The sequence below is a fragment of the Anolis carolinensis genome, chromosome 1, assembly GCF_035594765.1.
Source record: "Anolis carolinensis isolate JA03-04 chromosome 1, rAnoCar3.1.pri, whole genome shotgun sequence".
NCBI lineage: Eukaryota > Metazoa > Chordata > Lepidosauria > Squamata > Dactyloidae > Anolis > Anolis carolinensis.
The window spans coordinates 100,887,411-100,911,456 of record NC_085841.1 but is presented as its reverse complement, the minus strand read 5'-3'; the positions used below and the strand labels follow the sequence as shown (position 1 = coordinate 100,911,456).

At 39.0% G+C, this 24,046-nt stretch overlaps 1 protein-coding gene across 12 annotated transcripts; it reads left to right on the top strand.

Moving 5' to 3' along the window:
• Positions 1-1,655: 1,655 nt before the first annotated feature.
• On the top strand, positions 1,656-24,046 carry cep57l1 (centrosomal protein 57 like 1). Of its 12 annotated transcripts, XM_062969016.1 has the most exons (15): positions 1,669-2,605; positions 2,691-2,724; positions 4,520-4,637; positions 7,149-7,213; positions 8,456-8,487; positions 9,425-9,551; positions 11,616-11,795; positions 12,761-12,882; positions 17,226-17,342; positions 17,935-18,012; positions 19,782-19,877; positions 21,468-21,545; positions 21,631-21,857; positions 23,283-23,427; positions 23,636-24,046. In XM_062969016.1, exons 2-15 carry the CDS (start codon positions 2,715-2,717, stop codon positions 23,858-23,860), a joined length of 1,620 nt encoding a protein of 539 aa, XP_062825086.1. In that variant the 5' UTR covers positions 1,669-2,605; positions 2,691-2,714; the 3' UTR covers positions 23,861-24,046. The 12 variants fall into 12 exon arrangements, with proteins under 12 accessions (XP_062825091.1, XP_062825086.1, XP_008119146.2 ...); XM_008120939.3 differs by having other exon boundaries at positions 1,669-2,724; XM_062969017.1 differs by lacking the exon at positions 1,669-2,605 and having other exon boundaries at positions 2,700-2,724; positions 4,523-4,637.

The window sequence follows — 24,046 nt, the reverse complement described above, 5'->3', positions numbered from 1 at the left end:
TCTGGGTTCCAGTGATAACAATCACTTGAATTAAGACATCTATCTGCATGTAAGTGGTAGGACTAAACTAGTTAAAAGGCAAATTTGTTCCCTTTGGTGATTTCTAAGGCCCCTTCCACACAACTGTATAAAATCCACATTGAACTGGATTATATGCAGTGTGGACTCAAATTATCCAGTTCAAAGCAGATATTGTGGATTATCTATTTTGATGGTATGGGTTATATGGCTGTGTGAAGGGCCCTTAATTTTACAAATGATTCAATAGTCCATCCACACTGAGGTAATGATAATAGCTTTTGTGCTTCTATAATTATGTAATAAGATGGTGTATACATTCAAATTTCATTGCAGTATAACTACAAAGTGACTGAAATAATTATTTTTTACATTACGGACAAGGTCAAACAAAATTAAGCAAACACTAACCATACTAACATTTATTAACCTGTTGGTTTTAACTCTTCTGCTTAGAGCCTAGCCTTCCTGGTAAGTACTCATCTGCATGCTTCTTTCTTGTTATGGTTGAAACTATTTTATGATTTGTTTTTCTTCTTCTGTTTCCCTTGTGAACTAATGGAAAGTCAGAGGGGAGGAGGAGGAAGCTATTATATTTTTAAATTTCTAAAAGCATAAAGTGTTTTGTAAACAAGAAGAAATAAATGATAAATCCTTTGGTCTTTTATATAACAAAGACGGATAAATTATGAACCCCAAATATCATTGGACTTCAACTCTCAGAAGCCCCAATGTGCATGACAGTGGTAAGGAATTGTGGGAGTTATAGCTGGATAACTTCAGCACCATGTTACTCTTAATTTAGAAGCTAAGAAGCATATTTGTTTCCTTCAGAAGTGCTTACAACATTTCCATAAATTCTTCCCAGTAGTTATGCAACAATTGAATAGCAAAATGATATGCAGAGAGGAGGGAAATAGCTGTTGTTGTTTTTTTAAATAGAAGGTAAAGGTAAAGATTTTCCCCTGACATTAAGTCTAGTCATGTCCGACTCTGGGAGGATAGTACTCATTTCCATTTCTAAGCCGAAGAGTCGGCGTTGTCTGTAGACACCTCAAAGGTCATGTGGCCAGCATGACTGCATGGAGCTCTGCTACCTTCCCAGCAAAGCGGAACCTATTGATTTACTCACATTTGCATGTTTTCAAACTGCTAGGTTGGCAGAAGCTGGGCCAAACAGCGGGAGCTCACCCTGCTCTCCGAATTCGAACCTCTGACCTTTCGGTCAGCAAGTTCAGCAGCTCAGTGGTTTAACCCTCTGACCCACCAGGGCCCTCATTTATTTTCATAACTGTACTATATATCAGAGTCCAATTGCTGTATTTCCCAAACAACTCCCATAGAATAATCTCACAAGGTTGCATTGTGGAGAATGGCTTCTTTTTCAAACTACTTCAGCTTTGTCCTAAGCTACTTTACCCTCTACTTTAATATGTTTCTGTATTCTGGTGGTGCTCTAGTGAATACAGTCTGAGGCCCCTTCTACACTGCCATATGATCCAGATTATCAAATCAGATAATCCACATTATCTGCTTTGAACTGGATTATTTAAGTCTATACTTCCATATAATCCAGTTCAAATCCAATCATCTGGATTTTATATGGCAGTGTAGAAGGGGCCTATAATGTTATTTGGAAGTCTAGTAGTGCTAAACTTGCCTTCTTTTTTTCCTGTGAAATAACCCCTCTGGGCAAAGTAAATATATTTTCCAGATTCTCTTTATTATCAGCTAAGAAGAATGATAGAAACTGATTCAAATACTAATCTCAGCTAGAACAGAACTTTTGTATGTGCAAGTCTCCTTGGTTTAATGGATCTACTATATTTGGAACTAACAATTAAATGTAGCGCCAGGAATCTTAAGAGGTTAAAACAGCACATTCCAGTACAGTGTGCAAGAAAACATTTCCTTCATATCCATTTTCTTCAAACTGAGGCAAATGTCCTAAATCAGTGAGACACCATTCCAAACAGGCAGATCATTTCTCAACAGGATTGTTGTGGTTAATGTAAAACTGAGTTGTAACTTAAGATGCTTCCCTTCCTCCAACTGATTTGTGATGATATATATTATGTTTTATTGCAGAGTTTTGTGCGGGTTGTAAAGTTGGGGGCAAGGAAACAGTGTGGGAATATACAGTTGTTTTTCTCTAACAACTAACACTTCCATCAGGAAGGGTTTTCAAAGAAACCGTCAAATTGGTGTGCAGATGTACAGCCAACTGCTCTGGGTGGAAAAGAACAAGAGAAATGTTTTAGATTCCAATCTGTCCTTGCGAAATGCTTGCCTGCCAGTTGCATAGGCTTTCCAGGACCACAGCCAGAAGAGCAGGGAGTTTCCCAATAGCGCTGCCCATATTGCAACTATTAGCATGGGCTGTTTTTGATTTTTGGAAGGAGGACAGAAACTGTGAATAATTCATTGGACTGAAGGCTGAAATATGGACAAACAAATTTTGTCCGCACCCTAGAAAGCCATTTCTCAGGACTCACATAATTTGATTTCCTTAAAGTTAAGATATGGCCACAATTTCAAACACTTTTTTAAAAGAGTCAACCTTTTAAGAGGAAAGGATTATAATTATGTATGTATTTTATAGAAATATGTTTTAATATGTGTATTCTGTGGTGTGTTTTTAAATGATTATATGTTTTGATTATGTGTTTTAGCAATGATGTAACCAGCCCTGAGCCATGAGAAGAGGTCAGTAAGGAATAAATTATTATTATTATTATTATTATTATTATTATTATTATGAGTACCTATTGTGAAACATGATATTTTAATATTATGAGCAGAATATTTAACTTCAGTGTGTTGTCGAAGGCTTTCATGGCCGGGATCACAGGGTTGTTGTATGTCTTTCGGGCTGTGTGGCCATGTTCCAGAAGCATTCTCTCCTGACGTTTCGCCCACATCTGGGCGAAACGTCAGGAGAGAATGCTTCTGGAACATGGCCACACAGCCCGAAAGACATACAACAACCCCATTTAACTTCAGGTTTGAGGAATTTATGGCACTTTCAATTGTTCACTAATTTATCCAACTAGACATTGAGGCCCCTTCTACACTGCCATATAAAATCCAGATTATCTACGTTGAACTGGATTATATGGCAGTGTGGACTCAGATAATCCAGTTCAAAGCAGTTAATGTGAATTATCTGTTTTGATGTTCCATATTATATGTTGGTGGAGAAGGGACCTGGGTCCCCACTGCCAGATAATCTGGGATCAGATCCTGGGCTATAGGGGCAGTGTGGAAGGGACCTGAGGCCCTTCCACACAGCTGAATAAAATCTCACATTTTCTGCTTTGAACTGGAATATATGGCAGTGTGGGTTCAGATAACCAGATTCAAAGCAGATATTGGGGGATTTTCTGCCTTGATGTTCTGGGATATATGGCTGTGTGGAAGGGCCCCAAGTGAGTCATTCCACACAGCATTATATCTCAGAATATCAAGGTAGAAAATCCCACAATATCTTCTTTGAATCTGGATTAACAGAATCCACACTGCCATATATTCCAGTTCAAAGCAGAAAATGTGGGATTTTATTCAGCTGTGTGGAAGGGGCCTTTGACAGACATGACTCAGTGCTGTGGGATCCTGGAAGCTGTAGTGTGGCAAGGTCTTCAGCCTCCTCTGCCCAAGAAAGCTGGTGTCCAACAAAACTATAAATCCCATGATCCCATAGCATTGAGCCATGGCAGTTAAAGTGGTGTCAAACTGCACTAATTCAACAATATAGGTCAGGCATGTTAGTAATTGTGGGAGTTGAAGTCCAAAACACCTGGAGGGCCAAAGTTTGCCCATGCTTGGTGTAGATGCATCCTCAGGGGGCCTTGCATGCATGTTTGGATGGTTTGCTGAAAGATGTAAGCCAAAATGTGAAAACCAAGATTCCTTGGTGGTGCAATTAACAAGAACTGTAAATTTCATAGAGTAGCCTGGTAGCCAATATGTAGATCTCAATCATCTGATATAGAGGATCTGAAAAGAGAAGAAGAGGAAAGGTTGTGGAAAGCTTTCATGGCCGGAATCACTGGGCTGCAGTGAGTTTTCTGGGCTGTATGGCCATGTTCTAGAAGCATTCTCTTCTGATGTTTCACCCATATCTATGGCAGGCAGTGTCAGAGGTTGTGAGGTCTGTTGGAAAACTAGGCAAGTGGTGTTTGTATATTTGTGGAATGTCCAGGGTTGGAGAAAGAATTCTTGTCTGCTGCTTGGAAGGTGCAATTGGCCACCTTGATTAGCATTGAATGGCCTTGCAGCTTCAAAATCTGGCTTCTTCCTGGCTGGGGGGGGGGGAATCCTTTGTTGGGAGGTGTTAGCTGGCCCTGATTGTTTCCTGTCAGGAATTCCCCTGTTTTCAGACCGTTGTTTTTTATTTACTGTCCTGATTTTGGAGTATTTTTAAATACTGGTAGCCAGAGTTTGTTCATTTTCATTGTTTCTTCCTTTCTGTTGAAATTGTCCACATGCTTGTGGATTTCAGTAGCAGCCTGGCAGCCAATATGTAGATCTCATTCATCGAGAAGAAGAAGAGGAAGGGTTCTTTCGGGCGGAAGTTGGCTGGGTGGCTTCACGGAGGCGGGTCAACGTCCGGGTCACAGGTGAGGCTGGGAGGGCTGGGCGGGAGCCTCCGAGAGCGGGCGGGGAGGCGGTCTGTTCAAAACGGCCCTGGAAGGAAAGGAAAGAAAAGGAAAGGACGCTGCAGTAAGTCGGACGCTTCCTAAAGGCTACTGTGGGGGCTTGGAGGCTGTCGGAGGATGTAATAACACATTTTTCTAAGTCTCTATCTCTCAGATGGGAGTCCCTCCTTCGCTTGGTAATGTTCAAAGAAGTATCAATATTGGTCTATTGCAGGGTAAGAAGGGGGCAAAGGGAAACACGTGGCAGCACCTTTAAGACTCAATGCTCTTTTTTATTTTCACAGGCCCCTTCCACACTGCCCTATATCCCCGGATCTGATCCCAGATTATTTGGCAGTGTAGACTCACATAATCCTACTGGTTGCTAGGAATTGTGGGAGTTGAATTCCAGAACACCTGGAGGGCCAAAGTTTGCCCATGCCTGTTATAAAGCGATATCTCCCAGGATCCCATAGCATTGAGCCATGGCAGTTAAAGTGGGATCAAACTTCATTCTAAAATATAGATGCCATGGCTTTCTTTATTGAGTCCGGGCTTCTGGGGCACACCAACACAGGTACTTAAACCCTGGGGAAGGGGGGGCATTGTTCATTTTTTAAATTGTGCCAGAAGCGAATTGAGAACATACTGTAAGTTGCTTCTGGTGTAAGAGAATTGACCATCTACAGCAGTGGTTCTCAACCTGTGTGGCCCCAGATGTTTTGGCTTTCAACTCCAGAAATCCTAACAGCTGGTAAACTGACTGGGATTTCTGGGAGTTGTAGGCCAAAACACCTGGGATCCCACAGGTTGAGAACCACTGGTCTACAGAGACATTGCCCAGGGGACGCCTGGATTTGTTACCACCCTGCGGGAGGCTTCTCTCATGTCCCCACATGGAAGCTGGGCCTGACAGATGCGAACTCACCTGTCTCATGGATTCAAATTGCCGACCTTCAGATCTTCAGGTTAGCAGTTCAGCTGGCACAAGGGTTTAATCAGACACATGGTGTTTACATGAGATACACAGCTGATTTGAGTTAACACAGTCTGGAAACGCATTAAGAAATGTCATAGGTTGCCCCAAAGTTTCCTTGAGGCTGGATCTGCACTGCCATATAATCCAGTTTCTGAATCCAGATTATGTGCTTTGAACTGGATTATGTGAGTCTACAGTGCCATATAATCTAGTTCAAAGCAGATAATCTGGATTCAGAAACTGGATTATATGGCAGTGTAGATGGGCCCCGAGACGCTGGAGCAAAGTCAGCCTTTGTCCTCATGTAATGAGACATGATCACCACCTTCTTACTGGCTTTTCGTTCACAAATTAAAACCTTTCTGTGGAGCCTGGCCTTCCTAGATGAATGATAATGGGCACTGCCAGTCTGATAAATATTTTGATAATATTTGAAAAATAACTTCAGTGGCCGAAGATTATAGATATCTTTAAATGGTGCTTGCAGTAAGTTTTTAAATTGTTTTATTTGATAAGTTAATTTTTTTATATATCGGATATGATGTTTTGGCTGATTATGTATTGTGGTTGGATGTATTTGTATGAATTTTATACATTGTATGCCACTTTGAATCCCACCCACGGGAGAAAAGCGGGATAGAAATGAATAAATAATAATAATAAATAATAATAATAAACAATTGTGCTGCTCCCAGTACTATTTATATGTCCCCCCACATTCTCTTGGGCTGGGATGGCACAGGCACATAAGATGGCAATTGCCATTTCCTCTCCTTTTCTCATTGTAGTGATGAGCCCCAGCCTCAAAATATCAGGCTGACTCAAATGATGTTGACTGGAATGTAAGTTGGATCAGAGAAGGAGGGGGAAAGGAGGGGGAAAGGAGGGGGCAATTCATCCTTCCACCCCATATCACTCCCTCTTCTGTGTTTCGCTGACACCACAGTCAATGTCATTCCAGTTGGTCAGCAATGTCCACCAGTCATTTTGCACTTGATACTTCTTGTCATGATGAAAGGAAGAAGGAGATGGTGAGGGATACTGTCCAGCAGTATCAAAGTGGGTTTGGTGCCACTGAGTGGTCATGATCCCTTCCTGCTGCTGCAGTCCTAGGGCTGTTCTGGAATTTTCATACTCCAGATTTGTCCTAGGATAAATTGTCCATGTAGTTATGACCCTGGAATGCAGTCTTCCTCTTTTTATATGGCCGTCTACCTTATTAAGCATTATTGTTTTCTTCTTCTTCTAGTGAGTCCCATCTTCCCATTATGTGTCCAAAATAGGACAGTCTCAGTTTAGACATCTTGGCTTCTAGTGAGAAGTCTATTTGTCCATCTTTTTTAGCAGTACACAGTATTTGTAGAACTCTCCTCTAGAACCACATTTCAAAGGAGTTGATTTTCCTCCTGTCAGTTTTCTTCACTGTCCAGCTTTTTTTCACAATAATTGGAAATGCAGTGGCATATACAATCCTAATTTTAGTATCCAATGATATACGTATCTTTACATCTCAGGATCTTGACTGGTTCTTTCATGGCTGACCTTCCAAGGTATAGATTTGACTGCAATCGACATTATGGTGAATATCAAGGCAAATCTTGAAATATTTGAGTGTCTTTATCATCTACTTTAAAGTTAAGAGGGACAGTGAATGCTTCGGTAAAACGCATATTTACACAATTGTGCATATCATACCCCTAAAAATTTAAAGCTTATAAATAAGAAACACTGGTGGTTCCAAGGCAAATTCGGCTGCAGAGGCAAAAAGGCAAAAGAAAGGACAAGGATGTCATGAACTAATGCGCTCATTTATTTGCTCAACACATGACTTTTAAAATGTCAAGGTTTTCTCTGGCTTGGCTTGATTTTTTACTGGGTTGAAGATACATTGCATACTCCAGTCCTATAACAGAGAAATTTGCTACAATGACACAGTACAGTATTTTTTACTTCCCTACTGATGTTGTATAAACAGAGGAATCAAAGCTTGGTTTGTCTGTGTTTCAGTATGAAGCATATTTATTTAGACATGTTGGGTCAACATTACTACAAATAATAAAAGCATAGATTTTATGCCTATGCCTGATGATTATCCAGAAAAAGCAAAAACCAGCATTCTTCTCATATTAATTTTCTTCCCCTCTTGACTAATTTTCTGAAATTTCCCATAAATACACACATGGTTCTTGCTGAAATTTTGGATTCTGCTTTTACTGTTTTCTTAATAAATGCTGATTTTAATCAAATACATTTTTACACACATGCCCATTTTTATTACTGTAATGCTTATTTGTTGGGTGCATAAAGACTGGACGTTCCACAGAATATTTGGGATGGCAGCAGTTCATGGATGTGTGGATACATTGAAGCAGTGACTCCAAAAAAGTAGCAGATAAAAAGAATCATTCACTGAGTTAATATGAAGAATGGGTCCATTTGTAGTCTAAAAAAATTAATTTATGGTAGGCCCTCCATTTTCACAGGGGTTGGGGACACAGGTCCACTGTGGAAATGGAAAAACCATGATTTAAAAAAACCCTATAAATATGAAGATATAGTCAACCTGAGGAAAAAAATATTGCCAGGAAGACCTATAAATGCCTAAAAAAGTATTTTCTCTGGGAATCACTAGGTTTTCCAAGGCTACTTTATGGCCAAGTTGACAGTAGTGTTGTCCTGGAAGCCCTAAAGATTATATTTGATGCATCAGCTTGTTTAAATACTTTTATGTCTTCAATTGAAGAAAATAAATATTAATCATTGACAAAATATTACTGTGACCTAGCCTTCCAAATCAAGACTGCTTCTTTTGTCTTCCCAGGTGAGTGGGGCACTGGATCCTCTGTTATGGAGGTGAGTAATGCAACTTCAGCAGTCCAAATAACTCTCTAGTTCTAAAATAGTATCTTAAGAAGTAAAAATGTTTAAGCCTTTTTATAGTTAGGAAAAATGTATTTAGAACAATTGTGCTGCAGATACTGTTTTTATGGTTAACCTTAAAAATAATCTTTGGGAATCTTAAGGGGTGATTCTTTTGAATTTAAGTGAGACCACTTTCATTTACACTGTTTAACAGACAGAACTGAAAGTGGTTGTTTAAGTCTCTTTTGTTGAATAGAATGATATTATTATATGGAGTTTTCAGTGAAGTTGGGTAGATGTAATAATTCTGGCCTTTCTTCTTTGTAACTTGAGATACCAAAGATTTATGCATTCTGCTTTTTCCTCTTACAGTGCTGTTTAAAAACTATCCCAATACTGCAAACCACTATAATTACAATACTCAGGCTCTAGGTTAATTTTAACCAGGCAGAATACCTGCTTTTCTAAATTAGCAAAACAATTCTAGATGGTCCTCTAGAATTTGAATGAGCACATGGGTGTATTAACATACAGCTCCACGTTGAAACATTTTGCTTTCTGTATACAAATGTGTATTTTGCTAATACACAACAAGGAGATGCAGATGTTTGCAAAATAAGCAGTCACAAAATTGTGTCAACAAAGCCATGTCAAGGGAGTATTTCCACTCATGGTAGACTATCTTGATACTTTTGCAGCCATCGCACTCAGCACTGCATATCACTGAGGAAACACTACTTTGCACACAGTCACAATTAGCAGCCCGATTTTACCCAGGAATAAGCCTATTAAAAAGATGATGCTCCTTGTCTTAATTTTGCCAATAGATTTGTAGGTCAGGTTTATGTGTAGAAAGAAAACCACTAGAGAAAGTAGTATATTCAGACTCACGTAGAACTTATGAACAGCCTTGTGTATCTTTTGTCAGTCTTTTGATAGTGCATCAAAGCATAGCTACATTGGCAGTTTTCTTCAACCTCCAGTTAATATAAGATCTGGCCTTGAGTTAAAGAAGAAAACTATTCCAAAAGACATTCCTGCACCGAACAACCAAGGTAAAGTACCACATACTTAAATATATCTCATGGTTAAGTAAAGGTAAAAGTTTTCCCCTAACATTAAGTCTAGTCATGTCCAACTCTGGGGGTTGGTGCTCATTTCCATTTCTAAGCCGAAAAGCCAGCGTTGTCAGTAGACACCTCCAAGGTCATGTGGCCGGCATGACTGCATGGAGGGCTATTAACTTCCCGTTGGAGCGGTACCTATTGATCTACTTACATTTGCATGTTTTCTGCTAGGTTGGCAGAAGCTGGGGCAACAGCAGGAGCTCACACCGCTTCCTGGACTCGAACTGCTGACCTTTCGGTCAGCAAGCTCAGCAGTTTAACCCACTGCGCCATCGGGAGCTCCCTTGGTTAAATATATATTAATACTAAAAATATTTGGTTTGTGACTGATTGTGAAATATAGTACTAGGCTGAGAACTGGGCTGAGCTCTCAGATTTAAGGAAGAGAGCCTGACAGACCTTGCTGGCTTGAGTTATAGATCTTATAGTAAACAGGTTCTCTGAAAGTGAGAGCCATCTCACTTGTATTTAGGCTACAGCTATATAAATTTGAAAGTGAAAGTTGATACTCACCAAAAAATAGCTTGCACTGACAAATATTTAGAACTAAAACCATGATTTGAGTTTCCAAACAAATAGGTAAAGCATGGTTTCAAGTTGCTTGTCTGTTTCTACACTCTCTGCTCATGGTGCCAGTCTTTGGGTAGCATTTAATGCAAAAACAATACACATTTATAAACGTATTTATCACAACAAACAGATGTTTCTCTTCCTGGTTAGCCAGGCACTCACAATTTTCTTAACTATGATTTCAACTGTTGTCTGAAGTGAAACTGCTTATCTTCTATAAGAAAAAGAAGCAGGTAAACAAGCTTGTTTGATAGGCTGGCACACCCTTAGAAGTTACTTGTAGTAGCGCAATACTCAAACACTTACTGCTTGGAATTCTGATTCCTCAAAATGCTGGCAACAACTTCATCATTGTTTTGGCTGCTGAGAGATTTAGCTTTAACAATATATTGCGGGTGGGGGCACACAGAATTTCCAGCCCTTTAAAACCACGAAGGATTGGATGGCACTGCTTAATTTTTAAAAAGAAAGATCTAAGGGGCCCTTCCAGACAGGTCCTATATCCCAGGATCTGATCCCAGGTTTTAAACTAGATTATATAAATCCACACTGCAAGATAATCTGGGATAAGCAGAAAACCTGGGATCAGATCCTGAGATATAGGACCTATCTGGAAGGGCCCTAAATGATGCCAGTTTTTTGTGAATAGCAGAAAACAAAAGATTCACCTTGTTAAAGGATAATACTGAGCTGAAAGATGCATAAAAATGAAGAGATACATGTCAAAATAGAGTAACAAAGCTATGAAAACAAATAAAATAATCTGGTACATGCTGGGATTTAGATATATGGAAAAGCAAGGCCAAAGCAACTTAACTGAAGAATATTGAACTTAGCACAGTTGATTCCATCACACAAAAACCATGCAGTTGAGGCCCAATAGCGTGTGTGTGTGTTTATACACAAACACACCTGCCTGCATTTTGAGGTTCTCCTTGGTGGTATGGTTGAGAGGACTGTTACTGTAAGGCAGTGGTTCTCAACCTGTAGGTCTACAACCAGAAATCCCAGGCAGTTTTCTGGGAGTTGAAGGCCAAGACATCTGGGGGCCCACAGGTTGAGAACCACTGCTGTAAGGGCTTAGAAATCCACATTTTCCACCATACACTGCATCAGTTGTGCCTAGTTAGATCTAATATTACAGTGTGACTTCTGGTTTTGATGGGGAGCTATTTAATATTTATATATCTGATGCATACATTTCTTCTGACATCTCTTTCTGCAATCTCAACTGCTGGATAAAGCTGACTGATTCTCTTGTAATGCAACAAGTTCCAACAAGGACATTTCTGCTGTGTGGCTCCCTGCAGTAAATTTCTTGATGTCCTGGTTTAACTTGGCATAAGAATAATTTTCTTGTGGCGCAAAAGGAACTGTTAATTTTTTACAAAATGATCAATGATTAAATTATCTGTTCACCAGCTCTAGTGACAGCCCTCAGGACTCTACAAGAAAAGATCCACCGCCTTGAACTGGAACGGTCCCAGGCTGAAGATGACTTGAATGCCCTGTCCAGAGAAGCTGCCCAATACAAAAGAGCCATGCAGCATGAATCAAATGAAAAGGATAAAACACACGGAAAAGTGATGCAAGAGAGGAAAGGTAGCTTCCATTAGCACTGATTTATCTATTTCATGTCAAAAGCATTGCATAAATAAGTACTGTAAGTTTAAAACTGATAAAAAGGGATCACAAGCAGCTAAATAGTTTTGGACCAAAAATGGGCAACAGCGATTGCATTGTCTGTTGCTTTAAACAGTTCTTCCTCTGATTAGCACTGATGAAATCCTGACTCCATTCATATTAAAGAAGTGTTGCTTTTATATATTCTGTTTGCTTTCCCCTCTAATGTGTAATCAGAGCCTGTAATAAATAGGGCCTAAAGATTTCTTTCCTATAAGATCTGTCTATAACTGCTTTATTAGTTACTCTAATTTGCATTTTGTGCTTTTGAGATATTGTACGAAATGTGCAATAATTTGCAGCTTATTCTTATGTTTTCTTTTTTCATTCTTTAATAAAACAAATTTGGATTCTATTATTCATTTTGATAATATAGACTTCAAAGAAGCTGTAAGAATATTTGTAGATTTTATTAAGTACTTTTATGAGTTCCTGATGTTTTAAAGCAGCTGAAACATTTTATGTACCTCAATTGCTAATAAACAGTAAATATAGCCAATGTGAAGGAGACTGAGGCTCCATCTACATTATAGAATTAATGCAGTTTGACAACTCTTGAACTGCCATGGCTCAATGCTATAGAATTCTGGGATTTGTAGTTTGGTGAAGCACCAGTACTCTTTAGCTGACCCTGCAAAACTACAACTCCCATGATTCATAGCATGAGCCTTAGCAGTAAAATAGGTATCAAACTGTATTGATTCTATAGTGTAGATGCACCCTGAGCCTGTGGATCAGGATCTAGCTGTAGTGAAAGTGATAAAGATGCCATATTTGTTGTAACAGAAATGTTGTGCAATATGTTGTGAATTAAAGGATAAACCTATAAGGCAAATTGGGCGTTGTGTTTACTTCTCTGTGACCTTTCTTTTTCTCCCCTCCAGATGTGAGCATTCAGTTAGGGGCAGCGCAAACACGTTGCTCCTTGCTGGAAAAACAACTAGATTACATGAGGAGAATGGTGGTCAGCGCAGAGTTGGAAAAGAAGCAGGTGCTGGAGCAGCAAGTATGCATGTGTTTAATATTCCATATTCCTATGCGTTTTTTCACTCATTTATTGTCCTGTTTCAGAAACACTCTGCCCCAGTTTTGTTAGTGTCATTTTTCATATTTAATTTTGCTTGTCCAAACTGGTAGAACATAAATCATTCAATTACTGTTTCTAGTAGTTCCTGAAGATTCCATAATAATTCATCTGTTTGCTAAATTTACTCCATCACCATATTGCAGATGACAAATATTATCTCTTGCTTCTTGAGCAGATATCAATGGGAATGACTGGACAAATTTGCTGGCTAAATTTCTTGAGACCAGAATTTAATAATACAATTTAATCTTTAAAGTGCTATAGGAGACGCTTTGGTAGAAAATGGGTTTAAATAAAAAATAAGTAGATTGAGACCAGAATTTTCAAGTTCCCCTTTCTAGGACATTTATTGTACTTAAATGGGAAGATTATGGAACCAAATAATGAACAAAATTACGATCAAAATAATTATGAACAAAATCTGCCTGCCAGTATTAAAAAATTATAAAATCAGGACAGTTAATAAAGAACAACATCCAGAAACAGGGGAATTCCAGACAGGAAACAAACAGGGCCAGCTAACACCTCCCAACAAAGAATTCCGCCATGCAGGAAGCAGCCAGGTTTTGAAGTTGCAAGACTATTCTTGAAGCTGCAGCCTGGTGAACACTATATTACCCACTACCACGGGGAACCTCCAAAAGGCTAAACAGGGGGCTGCACAAACACAGCAAGGACCAAGTACAGAGAGCACAATAATCCCAAATAAACAGCTCAGGGGAAGGTCACAAGGGCTTACATGTCTTACACTAATGCACAGAGCATGGGAAATAAGCAAGACGAACTCCAACTTTTAGCACAGCACCACACGTACAATGTCATAGGCATCACTGAAACCTGGTGTGATGACTCCCATCACTGGAATGTAGCCATTGAGGGCTATAACCTCTTTCACAGAAATAGAACAAAGGGCAGAGGAGGGGGAGTAGCTTTATATGTCAAAAACAGTTACGTTGCAGAAGAAATGCAAGACTGTAATCCGGGAAACCTACTACAGACCTCCGATTCAGGATTAAGGACTTGATGAAGTCTTCTGTCAACAGCTGACCAAACAGGCACAAAGAAGAGATACAGTAGTCATGGGCGATTTCAACTATCCTGATATCTGCTGGAAAACAAACTCGGCCTAGAGTACAAAGTCCAACAAATGCCTCACTTGCCTTGCAGACAGTTTTATGGTCCAGAAGGTAGAAGAGGCAACAAGGGAACTGGCTACTCTTGATCTAATCTTAACAAATGTGGAAGACCTGATCAATACAGTCGAAGTGGTCGGATCCTTAGGGGCAAGTGACCATGTGCTTCCTGCAGTTTGTGATACGAAGGAAGGCTGAAACAAAGACAAATCAAACACGCATTCTGGACTTTAAGAGAGCTGACTTCCAAAAAATGAAGGAAATACTGAGCGGCATTCCATGGATGCCAATATTAAAAGACAAGGGAGTTAAGGATGGATTGGAGTTTTTTAAAAGTGAAATACTCAAGGTGCAAATGCAAACAGTGCCAACCAAGAAAAAAAATATGACAAGTGCAAAGAACCCAGAATGGATGTCCAAAGAACTTCTAATCGGGCTAAGTCTCAAAAGAGACATACACAAGAAGTGGAAAAGGGGAGAAATCACCAAAGAAGAATTCAAACATATAGCCAACTCCTGTAGGGAAAATGTTCGCAAAGCTAAAGCACAAAATGAGCTCAGGCTTGCCAGGGACATTAAAAACAACAAAAAAAGGCTTTTTTGCTTACGTTGGTAGAAAAAGGAAGAACAAGGAGGCAATAGTGCCTCTGCGAGGAGAAGATGGGTTGATGGTGACAGGGGACAGGGATAAGGCAGAACTATTGAATGCCTTCTTTACCTCAGTCTTTTCACAAAAAGGAAGCCATCTTCAACCTTAGCAACATGGAATGGACGAAGGATTTGGGGAAATCCAACCCCAAATAGGGAAACAAGTTGTCCAGGAACATCTGGCCGCTCTAAACGAATTCAAGTCCCCAGGGCCAGATCAGCTACATCCAAGAGTATTAAAGGAACTAGCTGAGGTTATTTCAGAACCACTGGCAATTATCTTGGAGAATTCTTTGAGAACAGAAGTCCCAGCAGATTGGAGGAGGGCAAATGTGGTCCCTATCTTCAAGAAGGGAAAAAAGGATGACCCAAACAATTACCGTCTGGTTAGCCTCACGTCGATACCAGGCAAGATTCTGGAAAAGATCATTAAGGAAGTGGTCTGCGAACATTTAGAAGCAAATGCGGTCATTGCTAATAGTCAACATGGATTCACCAAAAACAAGTCATGCCAGACTAATCTGATCTCTTTTTTCGACAGAGTTACGAGTTGGGTCAATAGTAGATGTAGCATACCTGGATTTCAGTAAGGCCTTCAACAAAGTCCCCCACGACCTTCTGGCAAACAAACTAGTAAAATGTGGGCTAGACAAAACTACGGTTAGGTGGATCTGTCATTGGCTAAGCGAACGAACCCAAAGGGTGCTCACCAATGCGTCTTCTTCGTCTTGGAATGAAGTCACGAGTGGAGTGCCACAGGGTTGTGTCCTGGGCCCTGTTTTGTTCAACATCTTTATTAACGACTTAGATGAAGGGTTAAAAGGCACAATCATCAAGTTTGCAGATGACACCAAACTGGGATGGATAACCAACACTCCAGAAGACAGGAGCAGAATTCAAAACGATCTTGACAGACTAGAGAGATGGGCCGAAACTAACAAAATGAAGTTCAACAGGGACAAATGCAAGATACTTCACTTCAGCAGAAAAAATGGAATGCAAAGATACAGAATGGGGGACGCCTGGCTCGACAGCAGTACATGTGAAAAAGATCTTGGAGTTCTTGTAGACAACAAGTTAAACATGAGCCTACAATGTGATGCGGCAGCTAAGAAAGCCAACGGGATTCTGGCCTGCATAAATAGGGGAATAGCGTCTAGATCCAGGGAAGATCCATGCTACCCCTCTATTCTGCCATGGTCAGACCACACCTGGAATACTGTGTCCAGTTCTGGGCACCACAGTTGAAGGGAGATGTTGACAAGCTGGAAAGCGTCCAGAGGAGGGTGACTAAAACGATTAAGGGTTTGGAGAACAAGCCCTATTGAGGAGCAGCTTAAAGACCTGGGCATGGTTAGCCTGCATAAGAGAAGGCTGAGAGGAGACATGATAGCCATGTATAAATACGTGAGGGGAAGTCATAGGGAGGAGGGAGTAAGCTTGTTTTCTGCTGCCCTGCAGACTAGGATGCGGAACAGCTGCTTCAAACTACAGGAAAGGAGATTCCACCTGAACATCAGGAAGAACTTCCTCACTGTGAGAGCTGTTCGGCCTTGGAGCTCTCTGCTCCAGAGTGTGGTGGAGGCTCCTTCTTTGGAGGCTTTTAAGCAGAGGCTGGATGGCCATCTGTCAGGGGTGCTTTGAATGCGATTTCCTGCTTCTTGCAGGGGGTTGGACTGGATGGCCCATGAGGTCTCTTCCAACTCTACTATTCTATGATTCTATGATTCTATTCAATGCTAATCAAGGTGGCCAGTTGCAACATTCATACTTGCCTCAAACAGACAAGCGTTCTGTCTCCCACCCTGGACATTCCACAGATATATACTCCACTTGCCTAGTTTCCAACAGACCTCACAACCTCTGAGGATGCCTGCCATAGATGTGGGCGAAATGTCAGGAGAGAATGCTTCTGGAACATGGCCATACAGCCTGGAAAATTCACAGCAACCCAATTTTCCCTAGTTACAGCCTCTACAAATCAGTTCAAAACTGGCATTTCTGATCCTGATCCAGAGATGATGAAATGCAACAGGGTTTTATATACAAGATGTTTTGAATAACTAGTGTATAATACTTGAATTAATGCCTGGATATTAAGTAAAATAAACATGAATATCTAGATCACAACGTGCATTTCAATCTTCATGGGTACCTCCCATGGAAAGTTCAGTGATCAGCTAGGTGAAATCTATATTTGGTCTTTGACATCCTCCACTTCTTTCTCTACCATCATTTGGTTCATCTATGCGAAGTTGTCTTCAGTGGCAGCTGTCAAGTACAGAAAATAAATTTCTGGGATCTTTCTTTTTTATATGAAGCTTGTGCACATTTTTAAGAATGAACAGTTTCATAGTGGATCACAGTGGTGCTTCTTGCTTAAGAATCAGCATCTGTTGTCTTTGTTGGGATTAAACTTGCTGATCTTTGAAAGTGGAAGAAGGCTTCTTTTCAGTCGTCAAACATGTGCACATTTTTCAGATCCAGCTTCAGAAGGAAAAGGACCAGGATCAAGTGGAGTTATGTGCAAAACTCGACAAGCTTGAAATCCTGGAAAAAGAATGCTGGAGACTTACTAGCACTCAGAAAACGGCAGAAGTAAGTATAATTCTTGCTCCACATTTGCGGGTTTAACTTCTGTGGATTTGATTACTCACCGTTTTGTTGCATAGGTTCTTTCTAGATATCTTTGGATCCTCCAGCGCAACTCCTTGTGTTCTGCTGGAGAACCTAAAGATTTCAAGAGAGAAAATTCCTCAGACATTTGTAGGTCATCCAGCATGATTCTATGGTCAACCTCCAGTAGAAATTGACCATAGAATCACCCTGGAGGACCTAGAGATTCCTCAGGTAAATAATATAGTTGTTTTTTATTTTTTTAAATCCTCTTTTTTCCATTTTCCAGGGGCCTTGCACCTCTAACTCCTGTGAAAGTGGAGGGCCTCCTATAATTACACTAACAATTCATGAGTTGGATTTCTATAACATTTGTAAGACTGGCAGAAGCAGCTATTTAGGTGTTTCTATGTTAAAAGTGAAGAGTGCAGTGTTTTTTGTTCCTGCTTTATACCACAACCTTGGTGCTTATATTGGAAAGCTGTAGTTCCCATTTTCAAAATAATGTCAGTTTTGTCCTCCTAAATGTGATTTAGTTCAATGTATCTTTTGTGTGTTCTTTTTTTTCCCAAAGGAAAAGATCAAACACTTGGAGCAGAAGCTTCAGGAAGAGCAACATCAGCGTAAGCTAATACAAGATAAAGCAGCGCAGGTGAGCAAGGAGGAAAATCTGGTTGCAAAGATAAAAAAGAAGGTTCACATCTCTGCTTTAGATCTACATTATCCAGCCACAATACCGAAGATCAATTGTGCCACAACATACCACTGTATAATTCTCTGATACAATTTTATGGTATGCTTTCAGCCCAAGTATAGTCAAAATCTAGGGTTCATTTTCATCCATGTTTTCAGGTATCCACCATGTGCCTTGGAACATATCCCCCATAAATATGAAGATATACTGTACTCTATTGTATGTGTGTTACTCTGTACCAAATTTGAAGGGAACATATCTCATTTCTGCATTCCTGCCCTGCTTGGTTTTCAGAGCCTCTATGTGTTTTTGTAATGTTCAAAGCCTGTAGAAATTAAATTAGCAATATCGTGCACATTTTCCAAAATACCTGTGCTCTTATCAGTATGGAAGCAACAACCCTTCTCATAAAATGTCTTTGATGCTAAATTTCAAACGTATTTAAGCTTATCTACCATCTCAGAGTGGGCCAAGTTGGCAAAGTTGGCTTAATGCTTATTAATTAGAAAAGACAATTGTTATGTGAGATCTGGTTTTCATAATACTATTGATGTTTGAGTTGTTAATTTGGATATTACTTGGCTGTGAGTATAACACTAGCTTTGTCTAGAGTCTGTGATCATAGTCTCATAAGTTACTGTTTTTTCACCATCAAAATAAGTAGGTGCCAATTATGATCAGTGAATGTGGTTATTCTAAATCCTGTCATAAGTTCAGGGGGCATTGTTGGTATTCAAAGCTAGCAAAAATGCACTGTGGATTTTAATTGAATTAATAAATATCTGATTTTACCTGAGCTGAAGAAGTATATCAACTTGATAAAATATTCTCAATGATCATACAGCAGTAAATCTGCTGGGAAAGACCCAATCACTGCTACTCCATATAGAGATTTGTATTATTTCAATTCCTGCACAGCTGCAGATGGTGTCAGGGCACAGGTCCTATCACACAGAGGCTGCACATCATATATATGACTTGGAAATATAATCGTTTGGAGACTGTAACTGCTAGAATCTCAGAGGAGTAAAGTAAAATTTCTCGTGTTCTGTATGGGTCTGCAAAATTTGTCCCATAAAGCTACATTCTGTATCAAACATTCTTGGTCTAATACACTTGGGAATAGTTTTGTCTTTGCTAGCTTTTTAGGTTAATATATTCTAATGGGATATTATTCATATTCCTGGCCAGGCAAGGTCTTTGTATAGATGTAGTAGCTTTATTGGCCCCAGTTCCCCATCTGTAAATTGATAGATATGGAGCTGTAGAAAAGTATGGCACTGGATAAAAACACCATTAATGCAGTTTGCACCTGAAACGTTCTGTGTAATGGAGGAGATTGCCTATGTCAGCAATGTTGTAAATGTTTGCAATTGCAGGCTGATGGAGATATGCATTATGTGCGAAACAGATGTTGCTAATGAATTCAAACATGTAGAAGTCTGACAGTTTTGTCCTGTGCTAGCAAACATTAAAGTGCATAGTATTTAACCCATTGAAGAAATGAGACTTTTAGACTGATCTTTTTTCAAAATAATAGTTGTACATTACTTGAGATGATATGAAATATTTCTCCCAGTGATCTTGTATATCATTCTGAAGAGATTAGATGCCTGTTACTGATTCTCTTGTGATCAGTTTTTTATGGACATGGAAGGATCTGTTGGTTCTCTTAGTTGTGGATTGAGATATTAGCCTGAATAAGGTCTGCCTTTTTTAAACTTCAGCTGCAAACAGGACTTGAAATGAACAGAATTCTCTTGTCTTCAATTTCGCCACAAAAAGATACAAAAAAGAAGTGCAAGAAGAAGAAAGTTGTAAAGGTGAATTTTAAAAATATATCTTAAAGTTAGGGAAGTAGTATCTTTGTCTTTTATTCATGCAACCATTTCAATAGTACTCCTAAGGTGACTGAGGCCATATCCACATGAGCAAATAGTTGTTTTTTTAGACCCCTTTCTGAGATTTTGATATAGGGCAAGATACAAATATTTTAATGAGTGCAAGAAATCTGTATCTAACCTCAGATTTGTATCCAGTATTCCACAGAGGCCCTTCAGTCTGTCTAGGAAGGCTTTCCTCTCCTTTTTTCATAGAGGACTTTGTATCCTCCAAAAAGGTGCTCCTGGAGATTTGAAAATCCTCAGGAAAGTCTTCATATGTGATGTATGGCATTGAAGTAAAAGAAAAGAATAGTCAAATATTCTTTTGGTGGGAACGAGGGACAGGGCCTTCTCGGTGGTGGCTCCCCGGCTGTGGAACACCCTCCCCAAAGATATACGGCAAGCCCCAACCCTTTTGAGTTTTAGAAAAGCCTTAAAAACATGGCTATGTGCTCAGGCTTTTAACGAATAAATGACAAAGACGACCCAGACTGATGTATGGATAAAGCATGAGGATATTGGATGAAAGGATTTTAACCATATGTTTTATATTTTATACTGTATTTAACTATTTGTAATAGATTTTATATGCTGTTTGTTTTACTGATGTGTCGGCATTGAATTGTTGCCAATTGTACGCCGCCCTGAGTCCCTTCGGGTGAGAAGGGCGGGATAGAAATATTGGAAATAAATAAATAAAATAAATAAATATGCAGTAAAGATAGCTGAAGGAATAGCATTAAGATATTTCCCCATTATTTGTGGGTAACTATTGTTGTTAACAAATAAAGTTTATTTACCATATATGCTTGAGTATAAGCCAAGTTTTTCAGCCCCTTTTTTTAGGGCTGAAAAAGCCCCCCTCGTTTTATACTCGAGCGAGGGACCTGGCCAGCTTTTATTCGAGTCGGCTTATACTCGAGTATATAGGTAATCAGAGTTGGACAGTCTTATCTTAAATTACAGTTTTATGTAAATATTTAAAAACATTTAACCTACTGGTGTCTCAATTAATGTGATTTTATTGGTATCTATTTTTAATTTTTGAAATTTACCAGTATCTGCTGCATTTCTCACCCTCATTTTATACTCCAATCAATAAGTTTTCCCAGTTTTGTGATAAAATTAGGGCCTCGGCTTATATTCAGGTTGGCTTATACTTGAGCATATACGGGTAGTAGTTTCTTCCAGATAAGTGTTTTTTTTTAAAAAAATTAAGCGTTAAGAGATATTCACTTTCCTTTAATTGCACTGAAAAGCTCTCCAGTGTTCAAATGATAAAATATAGACTTTATCTCCAGATCAATATCAGCAAAGATATTTTACTATGATTGTTCTCAAGCTTTTTTTTTTAACTCAAAATGAGGCACATAATAGCATTTACTAACAGATTCAAGGGTGGTTTTCCATAGTTTCCCAGACAGTACAATATAATAGTCAGTATTGACATTGGTGGTATAATGGCAAGTTGGGGACCCCTACACTTTCTATTTCTTGAAAAACAGTAATAAATCTAGTTTTAATTTTCAGAATAATCCAGATTCGCCGAAAACCCATGGCTCACAGCCATCACCACAGACTGGAGTGCTACCTTTCGTTGCCGGGAAGGTAAGCTCTCTGTCTTTTTAAATGACATTTCCTTTAAGTTACTGTTTGTTTAAGAGACTTTCTAATGCACTACTTTTCCTACAAGTCTGCCAGCTCAAGTCACTCTGTTGTTGCAAATGTTCAAAGTGTCCTGCATATGATGAAATATCGTAGTCCATGCGTGACTTCACATTATTCCGAACAAGCTGAAAAGAGGGTTTCAAGGAGGGCTGTTCTGGGCAGACCATCATCTTGCACCACATCTTCTTCAGCGACAGACAGTCTTTCTGATCTTCTCTTGGTCATGCAAGATGAGCTGGGACAAATGAGCTTGTACGTATTTATTTGTCTGTTGGTATGTATAAGTAGCTGGGAATCTATAGGTTTAGAACACACTTTTGAAAGCTGAGAACCATTTATGTGGTTTGAAAAAAGGCACTTTCACAAACATTGCTAAGAATAAATAATATACTTCTGTATTCATCTGCATATTAATACAACATAACAAGCAGAGTACCTCACCTCCCATAAGAAAGGTTTCATGTAGGATGGTTCTATTCGAGGAAAAAAGCATGCAAGTCCAAACTAGCTCTTTGGATCCCAGCCATATTGTTTTGAGTAAGACTTGTTTAAACACCCTACAACTTAGAGGCAAGTTGGGGAAAATTAAATTGCTTGGTGTTTTTTACAGAGCATTTTTACTGCTTTTTGTACAAATGTTTTGCAGGTCTAATTGCTGCTTGCAGTTTTTTTGTAACAGGGCCATTTTCTAGTTGTGTTTGCCACAGAAATAGATCTCAGTACAGTAGAGTCTCACTTATCCAACATAAACGGGCTGGCAGAACGTTGGATAAGCGAATATGTTGGATAATAAGGAGAGATGAAGAAAAAGCCTATTAAACATCAAAATAGGTTATGATTTTACAAATTAAGCACCAAAACATCATGTTACACAACAAACTTGATGGAAAAAGTAGTTCATTACACATTAATGCTATGTAGTAATTACTGTATTTACTAATTTAGCACCAAAATATCACAATGCATTGAAAACATTGACTACAAATATGTGTTGGATAATCTAGAATGTTGGATAAGTGAGACTTTACTGTACTTAGTTTGGTCTCTCAAGTCCCAATGTCAAAAATATCTTGTTAGAAGTACTTGAAATATAAGACTTACAAGATATATTAATAGTTAACTTCTTACTGTGATTAGAGGCATGCTGCATTTAGTCCTAACCGACTACCAAATGTATGCCAAAGTTGAGAAGGTTTCTGCTTCTTGTAGTAGAATCTTGAGTTTCAGCAACTTTACATGACACCTTATTAATTGTTTGTTTTTCAAATGTTTTATTAAAAACATGTCATTTGAAAACGGGTTACTCAAATAATACCCATATAAAGATTACCGTGATTTACCACATTTGTGGGTTTGATTTTTGCAGATTTGATTATTCAGAGATTTGATTAAAGTGTTTTCTCTAGGATTCTCTATGTAGTGTGCTAAGGGAAGGCATGATGTAAGGAGGGAGTGCTATTGCATAGCTGCACTTTAACCATCCCTTGCTTTTTCATACCTGAGGCCCCTTCTACACTGCCATATAATCCAGATTATCAAAGCAAATAATCTGGGTTTTATATGGCAATGTAACTGGAGCCTGGTTAATATTTTCTGATGATGAACAGATGAGAGTAGCCATAGGAAAGACAATGGGTTGATTGATTAAAATTCTGATTATTTTTTTGTTTTCAACAGTGAACATCAAGAATTGTTAAAGCAAATACAAGAAACCCAAGATCAAGACATGCGGGAAGACTTGGAACGTGAACTGGATTGTCTTGTAAAGCATATGGAAATCAAAGGAGAACAAATTTCAAAGCTGAAAAAACACCAAGAACATGTAAGGAAATAGTTCGGAGATAAAGCAAAGGAGTGTACAGTTGGTGCACAATGCCTTGTAGTTTTAAAAAGCTTTTATTCCAATTGTATGAATGGTGCAAAAAGAGCACAATTAAACCTGGTTTTGTAGAGAATGCCTCTTTATCTTTCATATATTTTGCTTCATCCTATTGTGGGAAGAGTTTATATTGTTTTGTTTTGTTATTTAGGTTTTCAAGATGAGGCGGAGTGCTCAAAAGCTGAAGAGAAAAGTAGCTAATGCTGCATCAAACTCAGATGAATTAAAAGGAACCAAAAAGACGGCTGTCACTTTAAGACTTGGAGCCCGCAGTTCTTGTTCTGTAAATAGGAATACAAGTTCTCTTCAGCTCTTAAAATGTGCTCAGAAGCTTCAGTCAGTATTGAAGAAAGATGATATCGTGTGGGAACCATAGCGCTGGAAACTGTATTCACTGCAGACTGTTGACTGGGAATTGATTGTTGAAGTTTGACTCAACCAGATCGCTGGTTGACTCATTAGAGTACCAATTAAACTATAAGATGAATATAGTTTAAAATATAGTTGTGATTATTTTAATGATATGTGTCCACCACTTTTAATTAAAGAACCTATCAATTGA